The sequence below is a fragment of the Lepus europaeus genome, unplaced genomic scaffold (genome assembly GCF_033115175.1).
Source record: "Lepus europaeus isolate LE1 unplaced genomic scaffold, mLepTim1.pri SCAFFOLD_104, whole genome shotgun sequence".
In the NCBI taxonomy this organism is placed as follows: domain Eukaryota; kingdom Metazoa; phylum Chordata; class Mammalia; order Lagomorpha; family Leporidae; genus Lepus; species Lepus europaeus.
This window is the reverse complement of record NW_026909022.1, coordinates 494,056-514,454: the sequence shown is the minus strand read 5'-3', so window position 1 is coordinate 514,454 and position 20,399 is coordinate 494,056. Positions and strand designations below refer to the sequence as shown.

General features: G+C 39.6%; 1 protein-coding gene across 1 annotated transcript; it reads right to left on the bottom strand.

The window, feature by feature from the left end:
* Positions 1–8,223: 8,223 nt before the first annotated feature.
* LOC133754380 (small ribosomal subunit protein uS8-like) lies at positions 8,224–8,684 on the bottom strand. The gene has a single exon (XM_062184860.1). The coding sequence runs from the start codon at positions 8,645–8,647 to the stop codon at positions 8,303–8,305; it is 345 nt and encodes a 114-aa protein (XP_062040844.1). The 5' UTR covers positions 8,648–8,684; the 3' UTR covers positions 8,224–8,302.
* Positions 8,685–20,399: the final 11,715 nt, after the last annotated feature.

Here is a 20,399-nt window from a genome sequence, read left to right as displayed (position 1 = left end):
TACAGTAAGGTCAGCTAAATAAGCTATTGGGCCCATACCCCAAAAATGTTGGTTTATACCCTTCCCGTACTAATTAATCCCCTAATCTTTTCTATCATCCTATTTACCTTATTCCTAGGCACAATAATTACAATATTTAGCTCCCACTGACTAACTATGTGAATTGGATTAGAAATAAACATACTAGCTATTATTCCTATCTTAATTAATAAAGCTACACCATGATCAACAGAAGCCGCAACCAAATATTTCCTAACACAAGCCACAGCATCAATAATTTTAATAATAGCAATTACACTTAACATTCTTGACTCTGGTCAATGAACAATGATCAACCCACAAAATTACCTTGCCCTGATTATAATTATATTAGCCCTAATTATTAAACTAGGGATAGCCCCCTTTCACTTTTGAGTCCCAGAAGTGACCCAAGGAGTCCCCCTAAAATCAGGCCTTATTCTTCTTACATGACAAAAATTAGCCCCTCTATCCATCCTTTATCAAATCTCGCCCTCGATTGATTCAACTATAATAATACTAGTAGCTATTCTCTCGATCATAGTTGGTGGCTGAGGAGGACTAAATCAAACCCAGCTCCAAAAAATCCTAGCATATTCCTCAATCACACATATAGGATGAATAGCAGCCATCATTACATTTAACCCCAATACTATAATTCTAAACTTAATTATTTATATTCTACTTACAATCCCCATATTCATAATATTCATACAACATATAAGTACTACCACTCTATCACCATCACAAATATGAAATAAAACTCCATTAATAGTATCAGCCATTCTAATTACTCTAATATCTCTAGGGGGCCTCCCCCACTAACAGGCTTTATTCCCAAATGAATTATCATTCAAGAATTAACAAAAACGGCAACATATACTTTTACCTACGCTTAACCTACTCCTCTTCACTAACAATATTCCCAATGACCAATAACAAAAATAAAATGACAATTTGAACCAATGAAATGTATAACATTTATAACCCCACTAATCATTTTATCAACAATATTTCTCCCCCTCACACCAATGCTCTCAGTACTAAACTAGTCTCAAGGGGTTTAGGTTACATAGACCAAGAGCCTTCAAATCTCTAAGCAAGTAGACTTTACTTAACCCCTGCTTAAGGACTGCAAATTAACTTTGTATCTCCTGAATGCAAACCAGGTGCTTTAATTAAGCTAAATCCTCCTAGATTGGTGGGATCTGACCCCAGGAAACTTTAGTTAACAGCTAAACACCCTAATCAACTGGCTTCAATCTACTTCTCCCGCTGTAAAAAAAAAAAAAAAAAAAAAAAAAAAAAAAAAAAAAAACAAAAACAAACAAAAAAAAAACAACGGGAGAAGCCCCGGCAGAGTTGAAGCTGCTCCTTCGAATTTGCAATTCAATATGAAAATTTCACCTCAGGGCTTGGTAAAAAGAGGGCTCAACCTCTGTCTTTAGATTTACAGTCTAATGCTTACTCAGCCATTTTACCTCTATTTATGTTCATTAATCGTTGATTATTTTCTACCAACCACAAAGACATTGGAACTCTGTACCTCTTATTTGGAGCCTGAGCTGGGATGGTAGGAACAGCCCTTAGTCTGTTAATTCGAGCAGAATTAGGCCAACCTGGAAATTTACTTGGAGATGACCAGATCTACAATGTAATTGTTACCGCACATGCCTTTGTAATAATTTTCTTCATAGTAATGCCTATTATAATTGGAGGCTTCGGGAACTGACTAGTCCCTCTGATAATTGGAGCCCCTGATATAGGTTTCCCCCGTATAAATAATATAAGTTTTTGACTACTTCCACCATCCTTCCTTCTCCTATTAGCCTCATCTATAGTAGAAGCTGGCGCAGGTACTGGTTGAACTGTCTATCCTCCATTATCTGGTAATTTAGCTCATGCAGGGACCTCAGTTGATCTTACCATCTTTTCCCTGCACTTAGCTGGGATTTCCTCTATTCTAAAAGGCTATTAATTTTATCACAACTATCATTAATATAAAACCCCCTGCCATATCTCAATATCAAACACCTCTATTCGTATTATCTGTCCTCATTACAGCTGTGCTTCTCCTGCTCTCTTTACCAGTCCTAGCTGCTGGCATTACAATATTTTTAACAGATCGAAATTTAAATACAACCTTTTTTGATCCCACAGGTGGTGGAGATCCCATTCTCTATCAGCACTTATTCTGATTCTTCAGACACCCTGAAATATATATTCTTATTCTGCCAGGATTTGGAATAATCTCTCACATTGTAACATATTATTCTGGGAAAAAAGAACCATTTGGTTATATGAGAATAGTGTGAGCCATAATATCAATTGGTTTCCTTGGATTTATTGTTTGAGCACACCATATATTCACAGTGGGAATAGATGTAGACACACGAGCCTATTTCACTTCAGCCACTATAATCATTGCTATTCCCTCAGAAGTAAAAGTATTTAGTTGATTAGCAACTCTTCACGGCAGCAATATCAAATGAGCTCCAGCTATACTTTGAGCCCTAGGATTTATTTTCTTTTTTTTTTTATTAAACTTTTATTTAATGAATATAAATTTCCAAAGTACAGCTCATGGGTTACAATGGCTTCCCCCTCCCAAAACTTCCCTCCCACCCATCTGGGAAGCTTTCACCTTGAAATGAGAAGTAGAAACCATTGAGCTAACTACTACTAGCCTAGAGTGACTCCATGGATGTCCACCCCCATATCATACATTCGAGGAACCTGCCTACGTAAAAGCTTAGCTCAAGAAAGGAAGGAATCGAACCCCCTAAGACTGGTTTCAAGCCAGCTGCATAACCATTATGACTTTCTCAATAAGATATTAGTAAAATCATTACATAACTTTGTCGATGTTAATTTATAGGTTCAACCCCTATATATCTTTATGGCGTACCCTTTTCAATTAGGCTTTCAAGATGCCTCATCCCCTATTATACAAGAACTTCTCCACTTCCATGACCACATGCTCATAATTGTCTTCTTAATCAGCTCACTGGTCCTTTATATTATTTCACTAATACTAACTACAAAACTTACGCACACAAGCACAATAGACGCCCAAGAAGTAGAAACGATCTGAACTATCCTTCCAGCCATTATTCTAATTATAATCGCACTCCCCTCACTACAAATCCTATATATAATAGATGAAATTAATAACCCCTCCTTAACAGTAAAGACTATGGGTCATCAGTGGTACTGAAGCTATGAGTACACAGACTATGAAGACTTAAGCTTTGACTCCTACATAATTCCTACATCTGACCTTAACCCCGGTGACTTACGACTTCTAGAAGTTGATAATCGAGTTGTTCTTCCAATAGAACTTCCAATCCATATACTAATCTCTCCAGAAGATGTACTTCACTCTTGAGCTGTCCCATCTCTAGGATTAAAAAGAGATGCTATCCCTGGACGCCTAAATCAAGCTACCCTTATCTCAACCGGACCAGGACTTTTCTAAGGTCAATCAATGCTCAGAAATCTGTGGTTCAAATCACAGTTTCATGCCTATTGTTCTTGAAATAGTTCCACTTAAGCACTTTGAAAACTGATCCCTATCCATGATTTAGACTCATTATGAAGCTAAACTAGCACTAGCCTTTTAAGCTAGAGAATGAGAGCTAAATAACCCTCTCCATAATGGAATGCCACAACTTGATACATCTACATGACTGACTACTATTGTTGCTATGATCCTCACACTATTTGCCCTAATTCAACTTAAATTTCATAAATATTCTTAACCCATGAGCCCAGCACCAAAAGCATTTAAATCTACTTCTTTTCCCTCACCGTGAGAAACAAAATGAACGAAAATCTATTCTCCCCTTTTATTACCCCAACAACAATAGGCTTACCAATCGTAATCCTAATTATCATGTTCCCAACTCTATTTCCTGCCCCTACCCGACTAATTAACAACCAACTAGTCTCAGTTCAACAATGATTAATACTGATTTCTCTAATTATATTTATTGGCTCAACTAATCTACTAGGCCTATTACCTCACTTATTCACACCAACAACCCAATTATCAATAAACCTGGGGATAGCCATTCCACTATGAGCAGGGGCCGTAATCACAGGATTTCGTTACAAAACTAAAGCATCACTAGCCCATTTTCTCCCACAAGGAACACCTGTAACCCTTATCCTCATACTAGTGATTATTGAAACAATCAGCCTATTCATTCAACCTATAGCCTTAGCTGTACGACTTACAGCCAATATTACAGCAGGGCACCTACTTATACATCTTATTGGAGGTGCAGCACTTGCTCTAATCTCAATTAGCCCAACAACAGCTCTAATTACCTTTATTATTCTTATTCTCTTAACAATCCTAGAATTTGCTGTAGCCCTAATTCAAGCCTATGTCTTCACTCTTCTTGTAAGCCTGTATCTACACGATAATACCTAATGACCCACCAAACCCAAGCTTATCATATAGTCAACCCAAGTCCATGACCACTTACCGGAGCCCTATCCGCCCAACTTATAACATCAGGCTTAGCCATGTGATTTCACTTTAACTCCCCCTCACTTCTCCTAATCGGTTTATTAACAAACACACTCACTATATATCAGTGATGACGAGATATTGTACTGGAAGGCACATTCCAAGGCCATCATACCCCTATTGTTCAAAAAGGCCTGTGGTATGGGATAATTCTATTCATTGTTTCAGAAGTCTTCTTCTTTGCAGGCTTCTTCTGAGCCTTCTACCACTCAAGCCTAGCCCCTATGCCAGAATTAGGAGGCTGCTGACCTCCAACAGGTATTAAACCTCTTAACCCCCTTGAAGTTCCCCTGCTTAACACCTCAGTTCTCCTGGCCTCAGGAGTCTCAATTACCTGAGCTCACCATAGTTTAATAGAAGGAAACCGTAAAAATATGCATAAAAATAAATATATGTAAAAATAGCCATTACCATTCTTCTAGGCATCTATTTTACTCTACTCCAAGCTTCCGAATATTATGAGACATCATTTACTATTTCAGACGGGGTCTACGGCTCAACATTCTTTATAGCCACAGGATTCCACGGCCTCCACGTAATTATCGGTTTTACTTTCCTCACAGTCTGCCTTCTACTACAACTCCACTTCCACTTTACATCAAGTCACCACTTTGGCTTTGAAGCAGCCACATGATACTGGCACTTTGTAGATGTTGTCTGATTATTCCTGTATGTATCAATTTATTGATGAGGGTCATACTCTTTTAGTATCAACTAGTACATCTGACTTCCAATCAGTTAGTTTTGGTATCAACCCAAAAAAGAGTAATCAACCTAATTTTAGTCCTACTAATTAATATAACTATTTCCCTAATCCTAGTGACCATTGCATTTTGACTTCCGCAGTTAAATATCCACTCAGAAAAAACAACCCCCTACGAATGCGGATTTGACCCCATGGGATCAGCACGGCTCCCCTTCTCAATAAAATTTTTCTTAGTAGTGATCACATTTTTACTATTTGACCTAGAAATTGCTCTTCTTCTTCCTCTTCCATGAGCCGCACAATTCAACAATCTAAATCTAGTTCTCATTATAGCACTTATACTTTTCTCAATTCTAGCCTTAGGACTAGCCTACGAATTGATCCAAAAAGGCCTAGAATGAGTGGGAATATGATAATTAGTTTAATCAAAATAAATGATTGACTCATTAGACTATGGAAAGACCATAATTATCAAAATGCCTTCAATCTATATTAATATCTGCCTAGCATTCATCTTCGCCCTCTTGGGCATGCTAGTTTACCGATCCCATTTAATGTCCTCTCTTCTATGCCTAGAAGGAATGATATTATCACTATTTATTTTAATTACACTGACAGCTCTAAATACGCACTATACGCTATCCTTTATATTTCCAATTATTCTTCTAGTATTTGCGGCCTGTGAGGCTGCAGTTGGATTAGCCTTGCTTGTCATAGTTTCTAATACTTATGGTATAGATTATGTTCAAAATCTTAACCTCCTACAATGCTAAAAACTATTATCCCCACAATTATACTTATTCCCACTGTATGATGATCTAAAAATCACATAATCTGAATCAATGCAACAGTATACAGCCTACTAATCAGCTTAACTACCTTTCTTCTACTCAACCAACCAAATGATACCAATCTGAACTTCTCAACTACATTCTTCTCAGATGCCCTTTCTACCCCCCTCTTGATACTAACAGTTTGACTCCTACCCTTAATAATCTTAGCAAGTCAACATCACTTAGACAAAGAATCCCTACTTCACAAGAAAACATATATCTCCCTTCTTATCTCCTTACAAATTTTTCTAGTAATAACATTTTCAGCCACAGAACTTATCTTGTTTTACATTCTATTTGAAGCAACACTAATTCCTACATTAATCATTATCACACGATGGGGCAATCAAACAGAATGACTTAATGCAGGAACTTACTTCCTATTCTATACCCTTATAGGATCACTCCCTTTATTAGTTGCCCTAATTCATCTCCAAAATTCTATAGGATCCCTTAATTTTCTCCTAACCCAATTTATCAATGAGTCCCTACTAACATCATGATCCAACTCACTAATATGACTAGCATGTATGATAGCATTTTTAGTTAAAATACCCCTCTATGGACTTCACCTTTGACTACCAAAAGCCCATGTTGAAGCTCCCATTGCAGGTTCTATAGTCCTAGCCGCTATTTTACTTAAACTAGGTGGCTACGGCATAATACATATTACAATCCTACTTAACCCAATCACAGAATATATAGCCTACCCATTCCTCATGCTCTATGAGGCATAATCATAACTAGCTCCATCTGCTTTCAACAAACAGACCTAAAGTCACTCATCACTTATTCTTCAGTAAGCCACATAGCCCTGGTAATCGTCGCAATTCTAATTCAAACTCCATGAAGTTTTATAGGAGCTACAGCACTAATAATCGTGCATGGCCTTACCTCCTCCTTACTATTCTGCTTAGCCAATTCTAATTATGAAGGCATTCACAGCCGAACTATACTATTGGCTCGAGGACTACAAACCGTTCTCCCCTTAATAGCAGCGTGATGGCTACTCACCAGCCTCACCAACCTAGCCCTGCCACCGACCATTAATCTTCTAGGAGAGCTTCTCATCATCATAGCATCTTTTTCATGATCCAACCTTACCATTATCCTTATAGATACTAACGTTCTAATCACAGCACTCTACTCCCTCTACATACTATCAACCACCCAACAAGGAAAATTTACATACCATACAAACAACATCTCCCCTACATTCACTCGAGAAAACACTCTTATAATGCTTCACCTAGCCCCTCTACTCCTTTTATCCATCAACCCTAAAATTATTTTAGGCCCAATGTTCTGTAAATATAGTTTAAAAAAAAACATTAGATTGTGAATCTAATAATAGAAGATTACACCTCCTTATTTACTGAGAATGCTTGCAAGAACTGCTAATTCATGCTCCCATGATTAACCTCATGGCCTTCTCAACTTTTAAAGGATAGAAGTAATCCGTTGGTCTTAGGAGCCAAAAAATTGGTGCAACTCCAAATAAAAGTAATTAATCTATTCTCCACTTCAGTAGCCGTCTCAATTATTATTCTGGTCCTCCCAATCGTGGCTTCATTCACCAACATTTTTAATGACAACAACTACCCTTATTACGTAAAAACTTCAGTATCCCATGCATTCATCATTAGTCTTATCCCAACACTAATCTTTATTGTTTCTAATCAAGAAACAATAGTATCCAATTGACAGTGAATAACAATTCATACCCTAAAGCTCACAACTAGCTTCAAACTAGATTATTTCTCTATACTATTTACCCCAATTGCACTCTTCATAACATGATCAATTATAGAATTCTCCATATGATATATACACTCAGACCCTAAGATCAATCAATTCTTCAAGTATCTACTTATATTTCTAATTACTATACTAATTCTACTTACTGCCAATAACCTCTTCCAGTTGTTCATTGGATGAGAGGGAGTAGGAATTATATCATTTCTCCTCATCGGCTGATGGCACGATCGAACAGATGCCAATACCGCAGCCTTACAGGCAATTCTATATAACCGTATTGGAGACATTGGCTTTATTATAGCCATAGCCTGATTTGCTATCAACCTCAACACATGAGAATTTCTTTTCTTTTCTTTTTTTTTTTTCCCATTGAGCTTTTATTTGTATGCCTGTGTTACATCCCTAGAAAAAGAATCCCAGGATCTTCCCTCCTGTGTGTTTTCGTCATGCTTATTCATGGTCCATGATGCCAGCTGAGGTTGTCAGTACAATGAAACCAAACTGGCGGGATGGAAGCAGATTATTCTGCCATTTTTCTAGATCTTTCAACTGCACGTCAAATCTGGGGCTTATCACTCCACACTTGTTTAACCTGCCGGTGAGGTTCACCACGATCTTCCCAGCTCTGTGATCGTCAATGATTTCAAACTCGCCAATGTAACCATGCTTCATCATCACAGTCAGAAACCTGACGATGACTTTGGAGCACGGCCTGATAAGAACCTGGCGCTTGCCTCTCTTCTCGGCATTGTTGATGCTCTTGAGAGCATCGGCCAGGACGTTCATGCGCACCATCGAGGCGGCACGGAAAGATGGCGGAAAGAGGACGGGAGGAGCGAAAGCAAGCAACACATGAGAATTTCAACAAATATTTATATCAGACAACAATATCACTATCCTCCCACTAATTGGACTAATCCTAGCTGCCACGGTTAAATCCGCACAATTTGGCCTTCACCCATGACTACCCTCAGCAATAGAAGGCCCAACTCCAGTATCAGCATTACTTCATTCAAGCACAATAGTAGTAGCCGGAGTTTTCCTTCTTATCCTGTTCCACCCCTTATTAGAAAACAATAAAACTGCCCAAACACTAATTTTATGCTTAGGAGCAATCACCACCCTGTTCACAGCCCTATGCGCTCTCACACAAAACGACATTAAGAAAATCGTGGCTTTCTCTACTTTAAGTCAACTGGGGTTAATAATGGTTACAATCGGAATTAATCAACCTCACCTAGCATTCCTGCACATCTGCACCCACACTATTTTCAAGGCTATACTCTTCTTATGCTCCGGATCAATTATTCACAGCCTTAACGACACACAAGACATCCGAAAAATAGGAGAGCTCTACAAGAATCTTCCCTTTACATCCTCTGCCCTTACTATTGGCAGCCTAGCCCTCACTGGTATACCTTTCCTAACAGGCTTCTATTCAAAAGACCTAATCATTGAATCTGCAAATATGTCTTACACCAACGCCTGAGCCCTTATTATTACCCTCATTGCTACCTCCCTTACAGCCGTCTACAGTACACGAATCATCTTCTTCGCCCTACTAGGGCAACCTCCTATCCAACTCTTATCATTATTAATGAGAACAACCCATAACTAATTAACTCTATTAAGCATCTCGCACTTGGAAGCACTTTTGCAGGATTCCTAATTTCTAACCTCATTACACCAAACATACCCCAAATAACCATACTTTTATACATAAAAATAACCACCTTATTTGTTACTATTCTAGGCTTTACTATCGCCATAGAACTTAACCAACTTAGCCTCCACCTAAAAATAAGTACACAATCTAACTCCTTTAATTTCTCAAACATACTAGGATTTTTCCCTGCTACCTTACCTTAATCTTTCAGCAAGTCAAAACGTAGCTACACTACTCTTAAATATATCCTGAACTGAAAAAGCAATTCCAAAGAATATTTCGGATATTCAAATCTTTGCATCAACCTCTGTATCCACACAGAAAGGCCTTGTCAAATTCTATTCTTTATCCTTCCTAATTTCCCTACTCCTAGCCCTATTGATTCTAGCCTAACCCCCAAGAGTAATCTCGACAACAATAAAAATATTCACAAATAAAGACCAACCAGCAACAACCATCAACCAGCTACCATAACTATATAATGCTGCCACTCCCATAGAATCTTCTTGAATTAAACCTACTTCATCCCCTTCAAAAACAACCCAATCATCTATACTTTTAAAACTAACCACAACCTCCACTTCATCATTCACCATTATAAACATAATCAATCCCACCTCCAACAACATGCCTAACACAAGCATGCTAAAGATCATAATATTTGACCCTCAAGTCTCAGGATTGCCATTGCAGTTGTATATCCAAATACTACCAGTATTCCCCCAAGTAAATCAAAAACATCAAACCTAAAAACGAACCACCAAAACTTAAAACAATACCACAACCAACTCCACAACTAATAATTAACCCAAGCCCCCCATAAATTGGAGATGGCTTAGAAGCGAACCCCACAAAACCAATCACAAATATTACACTCAATAAAAATACTATATATATCATAGCTCTTACATGGACTCTAACCATGACCAATGACATGAAAAATCACCGTTGTATTCAACTATAAGAACCTAATGACCAACATTCGTAAAACTCACCCCCTACTAAAAATTGTCAACCTTTCCCTAATTGACCTTCCCGCCCCCTCAAACATTTGAGCCTGATGAAACTTCGGCTCTCTATTAGACTTATGCCTAATGATCCAAATCCTGACTGGCCTATTTCTAGCTATACATTATACATCAGACACAATAACAGCATTCTCTTCAGTAACCCATAGTTGCCAAGATGTAAACTATGGCCGAGTTATCCGCTTCCTTCACGCCAATGGAGCATCAATATTCTTTATTTGCCTGTACATACATGTAGGCCATGGAATCTACTATGGCTCATACACTTACCTAGAAACCTGGAATATTGGCATTATCTTGCTATTCGCAGTAATAGCCACAGCATTCATAGGCTATGCCCTCCCATGAGGCCAAATATCATTCTGAGGAGCTACCGTAATTACTAACTTCCTATCAGCCATCCCCTACATCGGAACAACTCTAGTTGAATGAATCTCAGGAGGATTTTCAGTTGATAAAGCCACACTTACCCGATTCTTCGCATTCCACTTCATCCTACCATTCATCATTGCAGCACTAGTCATAGTCCACTTACTTTTCCTCCACAAAACTGGCTCTAACAACCCATCAGGCATCCCATGGGACTCCGATAAAATTCCCTTCCATCCCTACTACACAATCAAGGACACCCTAGGATTTCTTATCCTAATCCTCCTACTTCTACTCCTAGTTCTATTCTCCCCTGATCTACTCGGTGATCCAGACAACTTACACCCCTGCCAATCCTCTTAACACCCCTCCTCACATTAAACCCGAATGATACTTTCTATTTGCCTACGCCATCCTATGCTCTATCCCAAATAAACTAGGAGGCGTCCTAGCCCTAGTCATATCAATTCTTATCTTAGCAATTATTCCCTTCCTCCATATATCCAAACAATGCAGCATGATATTCCGACCTATTAGCCAAGCCCTTTTCTGAATCCTCATCGCTGACCTTCTCACACTCACATGAATCGGAGGCCAACCAGTTGAACACCCATTCATTACTATTGGACAAGTAGCATCCATCCTCTACTTCTCTATCATCCTCATCCTCATCCCTCTCGCAAGCCTAATCGAGAATAAAATCCTCAAATGAAGGCCCCAGTAGTATAAAACATTACCCTGGTCTTGTAAACCAGAAACGGAGATCGATTCACCCTGGGACATCAGAGAAGAGGCTCTTGCCCCACCATCAGCACCCAAAGCTGAAATTCTTCTTAAACTACCCTCTGCTTTCCTCTGTTCAACATATCCAACTACTTTGTCACTATTGACAAAAATCCCCCTTAACGCTATGTAATTCATGCATTAGTGCTCTTCCCCATCAGCATGCACCTGTACTATAATCCCATAATCAACATTAGACCATTATATGTTTAATTGTACATTCAAACCCCTACCCCATGCATATAAGCTAGTACATTACTGCTTTATCAGACATAAGCACATCCATTGGCCAACCCACAATACTTTACCAACAACACGAATATTCACAACCAACACTCATCTTCTTGATCAACATCAAGACATTCATTCCTTGATCGATCATAGACCATTTCAGTCAAATCCTTCCTCGTCCATATGACTGTCCCCTTCACCCAGGAGTCCCTTGATCTACCATGCTCTGTGAAACCAGCAACCTGCCCACTTCATATCCCTCTTCTCACTCCGGGCCCATGCTACTTGGGGGTTTCTAGCGTGAAACTATAACTGGCATCTGGTTCTTACTTCAGGGCCATAACCCTAAGATCGCCCACACATTCCCCTTAAATAAGACATCTCGATGGACTAATGACTAATCAGCCCATGCTCACACATAACTGTGGTGTCATGCATTTGGTATTTTTAATTTTGGGGGTATGCTTGGACTCAACATGGCCACGGCGGGCCCTGACCCAGTGCACTTATTGTAGACGAGCACCTCGATGTACATTCTCCACTCTCATAATTATGAGCCGGGACTGTCTTTCCATACTTGATGGACATAAAAGAATTTTGCACCACACCACGCACGTACACGCACGTACACGCACGCGCGACTTTATATTCATAACTGAATATATCCGCAACCCCCCTTACCCCCCCAAGTAAATCCATCATCTCAAGACAATGAATATGGCTATTTACTATAAATTCCTGCCAAACCCCCAAAACAAGAATCACTGCATAGCACTTCTTTAACTATTTAATTACCCTTAATCCTGAACAGAAGCACCCCCCCCACCTAACCCTAATTGATTTTTACCAAAAAAAACTCTCCTAAATTTTTAGGCTTAATAAGTTAAAATTTTTATTTTTTCATAATTCAAAACGCACCTTCATAATACTGACATAGCACTCTACCTTTTATTTTCCCTCCAACAGGCATAACCCTAATTGATTTTCACCAAAAAAAATCTCCTAAATTTTTAGGCTTAATAAGTTAAAATTTTTATTTTTTCATAATTTAAAATGCACCTTCATAATACTGACATAGCACTCTACCTTTTATTTTCCCTCCAACAGATGAAGACCCTCTCTCCCTCTCCCTGACCCTCTCTCTCTCTCTGGCTCTTGAGGCTTGGTATGTCAAATCAAGTATAATGTGGAAAAGGCTCAGGAAGGACTTTGGATCTCTTTACTGGACATAGCAAATGAATAGAAAAGACATGCAGTGTAATGAATTGCTTAGGAAACATATTATCCAAAACTATTCACTTATAACATTCAAACAAAATTAACTGATTCCAGTGAGTAAAATTCTGAAACAACTGTTGTAAAACCAGAAAATGCTCCTCTATATAAACACATCAGAGAACATGAATGAGGGGAACTCAATCACTACTTGTGGAAATATAAATTAATGCAGCCACTGTGGAAAACATTATGGATATTTCCTATAAAAATATACAGCAACATATCCAAAAAATGTGAATGTATTGTATCACAGATACCTAATTAAGTTTATAGTAACATTGTTCTGAATAGCCAAAATATGGAATGAACCAAGCATGAGTTGGCAAAGAAATGTGGCACTTATACACAAAGGAATACTTTTCAGCCGTAAGAATAAGAACCTATGGACCCAAGGCTGTAGCGTGGCAGGGTAAAGCCACTGCCTGCAATGTTGGCATTCTGTATGATGACCTGTTAAGTTATTACCTGAACCACACTCTGGAGGTCACTAGAGGAGGAAAGGTCAAGGTACTTCAATTAGAATGTGGGAAGATGTTATAATGTTGCTCCTCAGGCTGGCCCCAAGGCTCAATAGGCTAATCCTCTGCCTTGTGGCACCAGCACAGCGGGTTCTAGTCCCAGTCAGGGCACTGGATTCTGTCCCAGTTGCCCCTCTTCCAGGCCAGCTCTCTGCTATGGCCTGGGAGTGCAGTGGAGGATGGCCCAAGTCCTTGGGCCCTGCACCCACATGGGAGACCAGGAGAAGCACCTGGCTCCTGGCTTCAGATCAGCGCAGTGCACCGGCTGCAACGGCCATTGGAGGGTGAACCAACGGCAAAAAGGAAGGCCTTTCTCTCTGTCTCTCTCTCTCTCTCACTGTCCACTCTGCCTGTCAAAAATAAACGAAATTTAAAAAAAAAATGTTGCTCCTCTGTCAAAATTACAGCTCATTGTCTCTTCCTTTGTCAAACAATTTGACATTCACACTTTACTTTTTTATTGCTTTGCTTACAATTAGCCTGAACAAGAGAGCACAAAGCATAATATAAAGCTAATCTCCTTTGGTGCCAAGGAAAGTCAGAGACAATAAAAAACTAGCTTTCAAACTTTCCTGTTTTTTCTCACTCTATCTCTTCCCTTCCTTTCACCCACACCACACCATTCCACCTTCTTGCAACATCAGCACTTACTCTTAACTCTGAAGATCAAAGATCTTTTTGGTGCCTTCAAATCAACTAGAGATACACTGGGCCGATGCTATGGTGCAGTGGGTTAATGCTTTACCTGAAATGCCAGCATCCCAGTTCCAGTCCACCTGCTCTGCTTCCAATCCAGCTCTCTGCTGTGGCCTGGGAAGGCAGCAGAAGATGGACCAAGCACTTTGGAACCTGCACCTGCATGGGACACCCACAAGAAGCTCCTGGCTCCTGTCTTCAGATTTGCCCAGCTTGAATTATTGTGGCCATTTGGGGAGTGAACCAGTGGATGGAAGGCCTTCCTCTCTGTCTCCCTGTCTCTGTCTGTAACTCAGTCTCTCAAATAAATAAAATCTTTAAAAAAATGTAGATACAACAATACCTGTATGGGAAGAGCCACTAAGCATGCAGTGTAGAGAGTTATTAGTCCAGCTTTTTACCTGCTTCTGTTAAGAGTTGATGGATGGAAAATTGTCATTGTAAAGAGTAGTGAATAGGTGGTGCACCCAATGAGTTAAGCACTGTACATCGGTTGTGCTGGAAAGAAGTCACTGATAAGGAAGCTTGAGAGACAGCATTTGTTGCTCTGATATAAAAATGAAGCATCCACTTCTGAATTAGGAATTTATTTAGAAGTGCAAATTTGAACTTGGGAAAGTTATCCAGGAGCAAATGCAGATGAGGTTGAGTTAGTGTATGCTACAGGATATGGCATAATTGAAAATATGCTTCAGGATATGGGGTACGTCTTATGTTGATGTAGATGGCCCAAGTGAATGAGTCCTTTCACCCATCTAGGAGACCTGAAATTAGCTCCTGGCTCCTGGCTTCAAATCAGCTCAGCTCTGGCCATTGTGGCCATTTGGAGAGTGAACCAGTAGATGGAAGACCTCTCTCTCTGCTTCCACATCTCTCTGTACTCTGTCTTTCAAATAAATAAATCTTAAAAACTGTCTCTTTCTGGATCAGCTCTGTGGTGCAGCAAGTTACAAGGCTGGTTGCAATGCAGTCATCCCATATGAGTCGCAGTTTGAGTCCTTACTGATGGACTGGGAAAACAGTAGAAGATGGCCTAAGTGCTTGGCCCCCTACACTCAAGTAGGAAACTCAGAAGAAGTTCTTATCCCCTGGCTTCAGATTGGCTCAGCTCTGGTCATTGTAGCCATTTGGAAAGTGAACCAGTAGGTTGATCTCTCTCTCTCTCTCTCTCTCTCTAGGTCTGTTTAAATCTGTCTTTCAAATAAATAAAACAATAAGAAAATCTTTCAAATAGTTTAAAAATCACAGCAGTTGTGTTTAAGTCTCTGGTTGATACATAGTGGGGATACAAAATTAATGTTCTAGTTGAATGAGTTGCACCTTACTCTAATGTATTTTCTTCTCAGTCAGGGTGACACTTGATTGAATCTGACCTACATCCAAGGTCCTTTCCTCAGGCTGACCATCTCCATGTCTTTCCCAAGACTCCCTGCTTACAGGCTGAATGTAGACGTTTCCCACTGTGGGAGGATTACAGTCCTATCTTGCTGCAGTCTCCACATATAACAAATTCCTTTCAGTACTTAAGCATCTTCTTGAGGAAGTATACCCCCTTTAAAGGCACAATAGGAAGGGGACATTAAAATGAAAAGCTACAGCTTTAACAAGAAATCAGTATTCAATGAAATTGAGTTACAATCATGGACAGAGCTCAGCTTGAAATTATTTTTCCCTAGCAGACTGTTGAGTCTTGGGAAAAGACAGATTTTGGGGCATTTACTGTGGAGCAGCAGGGTTAACACCCTGTCCTGAAGTGCAAGCATCCCATATGGGCACTGGTTTGAGGCCCATCTGCTCTACTTCCAATCCAGCTCTCTGCTATGGCCTAGGAAGGCAGTAGAAGATGGCCCAAGTTCTTGGGCCCCTGTACCTGCATGGGAGAACTGAAAGAAATTCCTAGCTTCAGGCTTCAGATCTGCACCGCTCCAGCCATTGTGGCCAGTTGGGGAGTGAGCCATAGGATGGAAGACCTCTCTCTCTCTTCTCTGCCTCTCTTCTCTTTGTGCAACTTTGACTTTCAAATAAATAAATAAGTAAATCTTAAATAAAAAGAAATATTTTGTCTTGAGATTAAAAAATTATACTGTATTTCCCTGCAAACAATGGAGAACTGGCTCACAACCTGATACTTTCTTGAGCTAAAAGCTCTCTGCTCTCTCCCTCTCTCTCTCCTTTCAAATATAAATAAATAAGTAAAGCTAGCACCAATAATATCTATTCATTTATTGTTCTGGAGGCTGAAAGTCTGAGGTCAGAGTGTCAGCAAGGCCACGTTTCCTCTAATGATGGAGAAGAATACCTCCTTGTGTCTTCCCTGCCTTTGGTAGCTGCCGGCAATCCTTGGCATTCATTGGCTAGAAGCTGTATGTCCCAAATCTCTACCTCTGTTGTCATGACGTTTTCCTTTCTGTGTCTTCAGGTGGCCTTCATATGAAAATATCACACGTTGAATTTAGGGCCCATCTTGATCTGGGATGATCTTAGTTTAGCTAGTTAGACCTGCAAAGATACTATTTCCAAATAAAATCACAGGCTTGTGCCATGCTCAACAGGCTAATCCTCTGCCTTGCTGCACTGGCACACCAGGTTCTAGTCCCGGTTGGGGTGCCAGATTCTATCCCGGTTGCCCCTCTTCCAGGCCAGCTCTCTGCTATGGCCTGGGAAGGCAGTGGAGGATGGCCCAAGTCCTTGGGCCCTGCACCCACATGGAAGACCAGGAGAAACACCTGGTTCCAAGCTTTGGATCAGCACGATGAGTCGGCCGCAGCGGCCATTGGAGGGTGAACCAAGGGCAAAAAGGAAGACCTTTCTCTCTGTGTCTCTCTCTCACTATCCACTCTGCCTGTCAAAAAAAAAAAAACACAAAAAAAAAACACACACACACAAAAACACACACACACACACAAAAAAAAAACAAATAAAATCACATTCTGAGATTCAAAGTTGACATGAATTTGAGTGAAATAATATTCAACCTGGTACAGTTTAATTTGCTTCTTTTTCACTTCATTTAAGGAAATTTTTAAAACTACTTTTGCTGTTTACAAAGAAAATAGAGCAGCTCATTAAATTTTGAGCTTCCAGTTATTGGATATAGTTAAACAAAAGCTCAAAACCTTTAAAGAGTAGACATGAGTAGGCACACATGAATTGCTGAACTTGACATTAAGTGCGAATTAGAAATCTGGTCATAGGTCCCTCTTCAGCTTTCCATTAGCCTACTAAATCATGTTTCACCATCTAGATATTCACCTGTGACCTGATAAAATATAATGAATCCCCTGGGTATTGGCAGTGTATTTGGCCTGGGTCAGAGGACTATGCAACTTATTGCTGAAAACAGTTGCTCCACCAGCCCAATGATTTATTTCCCTTGTCTGGAAATGTAGGGGCTACATAAGGGGTTCTGGGTAACATTAAACCATATAAGGAGTCGTAGTCAAATGGGAGTGGCTTGGGAGTTGCCCTCACCCAAGGACAGCAGGATGCTGTAGTTCTCCAGTATCACATTCCCATACAAGATCTTCTGAGCCTTGTCCAGGTCCTGTTGCTCCTCCTGGCTGAAGTCCACAGTCAAAACCTGTAATAGCACACCTCTCCAAAAGGCATCAGCTCTGAGTCAAAAAAAGACACTTTCATTTCTGTGTCTACTATGCTTCGCACATGAGATGAAGTGACAATAAAAACACATTACCTGTATATTAACTTTGCAATTACAAAATTTACTATACTATAGTTTCTCATATTATAAGGGCCTGAGAGCTCGGTAAGAACAAGATGAGTGAAATTCTGATTCTGTAGGGAGATCACAATGTTATCTGTAGGCATGTATATAAATATCTAATTGAAAAGTGTTAGCTCAAGTGAGACAGATGTTCAAAGTAGATCAGAGTTAAAAGATTTTTAAAAATAAATTTGAGGAGGATGACATTGTGGCATAGTGAGTAAGGTCACTATCTAAGATGCCAGCATATAATATGGACACCTTTTACCTAATCCAAATTTAATTCCTCTTGAACATTCTCTTTTTTTAATTTTTTGACAGGCAGAGTGGACAGTGAGAGAGAGGGGGAGAGGAATATTCTCTTTTTTATGGTAGATTTAAAGGATTTTTTTATCATTCCTTTGGATAACGCTGAGGGGGGGGTACCAAAAAAGGTCTTCCATGTGCTGGTTCACTCTCCAAATGGCCTCAATGGATAGAGTTGCATCACTCAGAAGCTAGGAGCCAGGAGCTCCTTCAAGGTCACCCATGTGGATGCAGGGTCCCAAGCACTTGGGCCATCTTCCACTATTTTCCCAGGCCACAATCAGAGAGCTGGATAGGAAGATGAGTAGTGGGAACAAAAACAGGCACCCATATCAGATGTAGGCACCACATCACCGGCCCCCAGATTTGCATTTAAAGACAAACTCTGGAAGGAGAATGGAGAGAAAGAAAGGAAGAATTGGACAAGAAATCAGAAAGAAATATCATCATTAACCATTAAACATAGAGCATTAAGAATAGAGAACACAAGAGTCAGAAAGCACAAACACAATTCAGCACCCATGGGTTGTGCAGAGGGTTAAAACGAGTTCAAGTCCATGATGCATGCATGAAAGACTGCATGGACATGGCACAGGAAATTGAAATTGGGGAAAAAAATCAACAAGAATATGATGGAAAGAAGTGAGACTGAACTTGGACACATTGTGTTTGAATTTCCTGTTGTTAATTATGTTGGGATCAACAACGGGCAACTAGAAATACAACGTAGAGCTCAGCAGAGAACAAAGCAGGAGAATTTCAGTGAATAGAGCTAATGAAATATCCTAAAGAAAAAGATCAAAGAATGCAGAAAAGGAAAGAGAAGGGGACCTGACGAAAGCCTGTACCTACTGGTACAAGAAGGGAAGAACATAATAAGAAAAGGACAAGAGAGAAGGAATATTGATGTTTATACCAGGGATAGTGAAAATCTCAATGTTAAAAATATCTCTGCCTCTTGGGGCTGGCACTGTGGTGCATCAGGTGAATGCTCTGACCTGAAGCGCCAGCATCACATATGGGTGCCAGTTCTAGACCCAGCTGCTCCACTTCTGATCCAGCTCTCTGCTATGCCCTGGAAAAGCAGTAGAAGATGGCCCAAGTCCTGGGACCCCTGAACCCATGTGGGAGATCCAGAAGAAGCTCCTGGCTCTTCCTTAGGATGGGCCCAGCTCCAGCCATTGTGCCCGATTGGGGAGTAAACTAATGGATGGAAGACCTCTCTCTCTGCCTCTCCTCTCTCTGTGCTACTCTGACTTTCAAATAAATAAATAAATCTTTAAAAAAATCTGCCTCTCTGGTGTAATGCTGACTTTCAAATAAATAATAAATAAATCTTTTTTTAAAAAGGAAATTATGGCATATGTATTCTACATAATATTAACAGAGATTAAAAAATAAAATCCTATTATTTGAAACAAAATGCATGAAACTGGAAAACATCATACTTAGCCATATGTTCTCCCAGTGATAACTAATAGAGCACCTAAAGGTAATCTATAGAAATGAAATTGACAATTTGAGAAGCAATAACTTTGAACAGCCTTTCTCAACTATTGAACAGTTTTTTTTCATATTATTTGTTTAACTCTTTAATTAGTATAATCATGTGTATAAAGTTAATTGTGTATAAATCTTAATAAAAAATAATGGGAATAGGAGAGGGAGGAAGAAGAGGGGTGGGAGTGTGGTGGGAGGGTGAGCATGGTGGGAAGAATCACTATGTTCTTAACATCGTAATTATGAAATGCATGAAGTTTGTATTCCTTAAATATAAAGTTTCTGAGAAAAAAAGATATAAGCTTAAGGAGCATCCCAGAAAAATTTTAATTTTGATTATTTCAGTCAAGGATATTAGGCAGTAATATTTAAAATGAAAGAATGATTTATGTGTTTTTTATCTTATTTATTTTTAATGATTAACTAACTTCTTTTGAAGGACATAGTT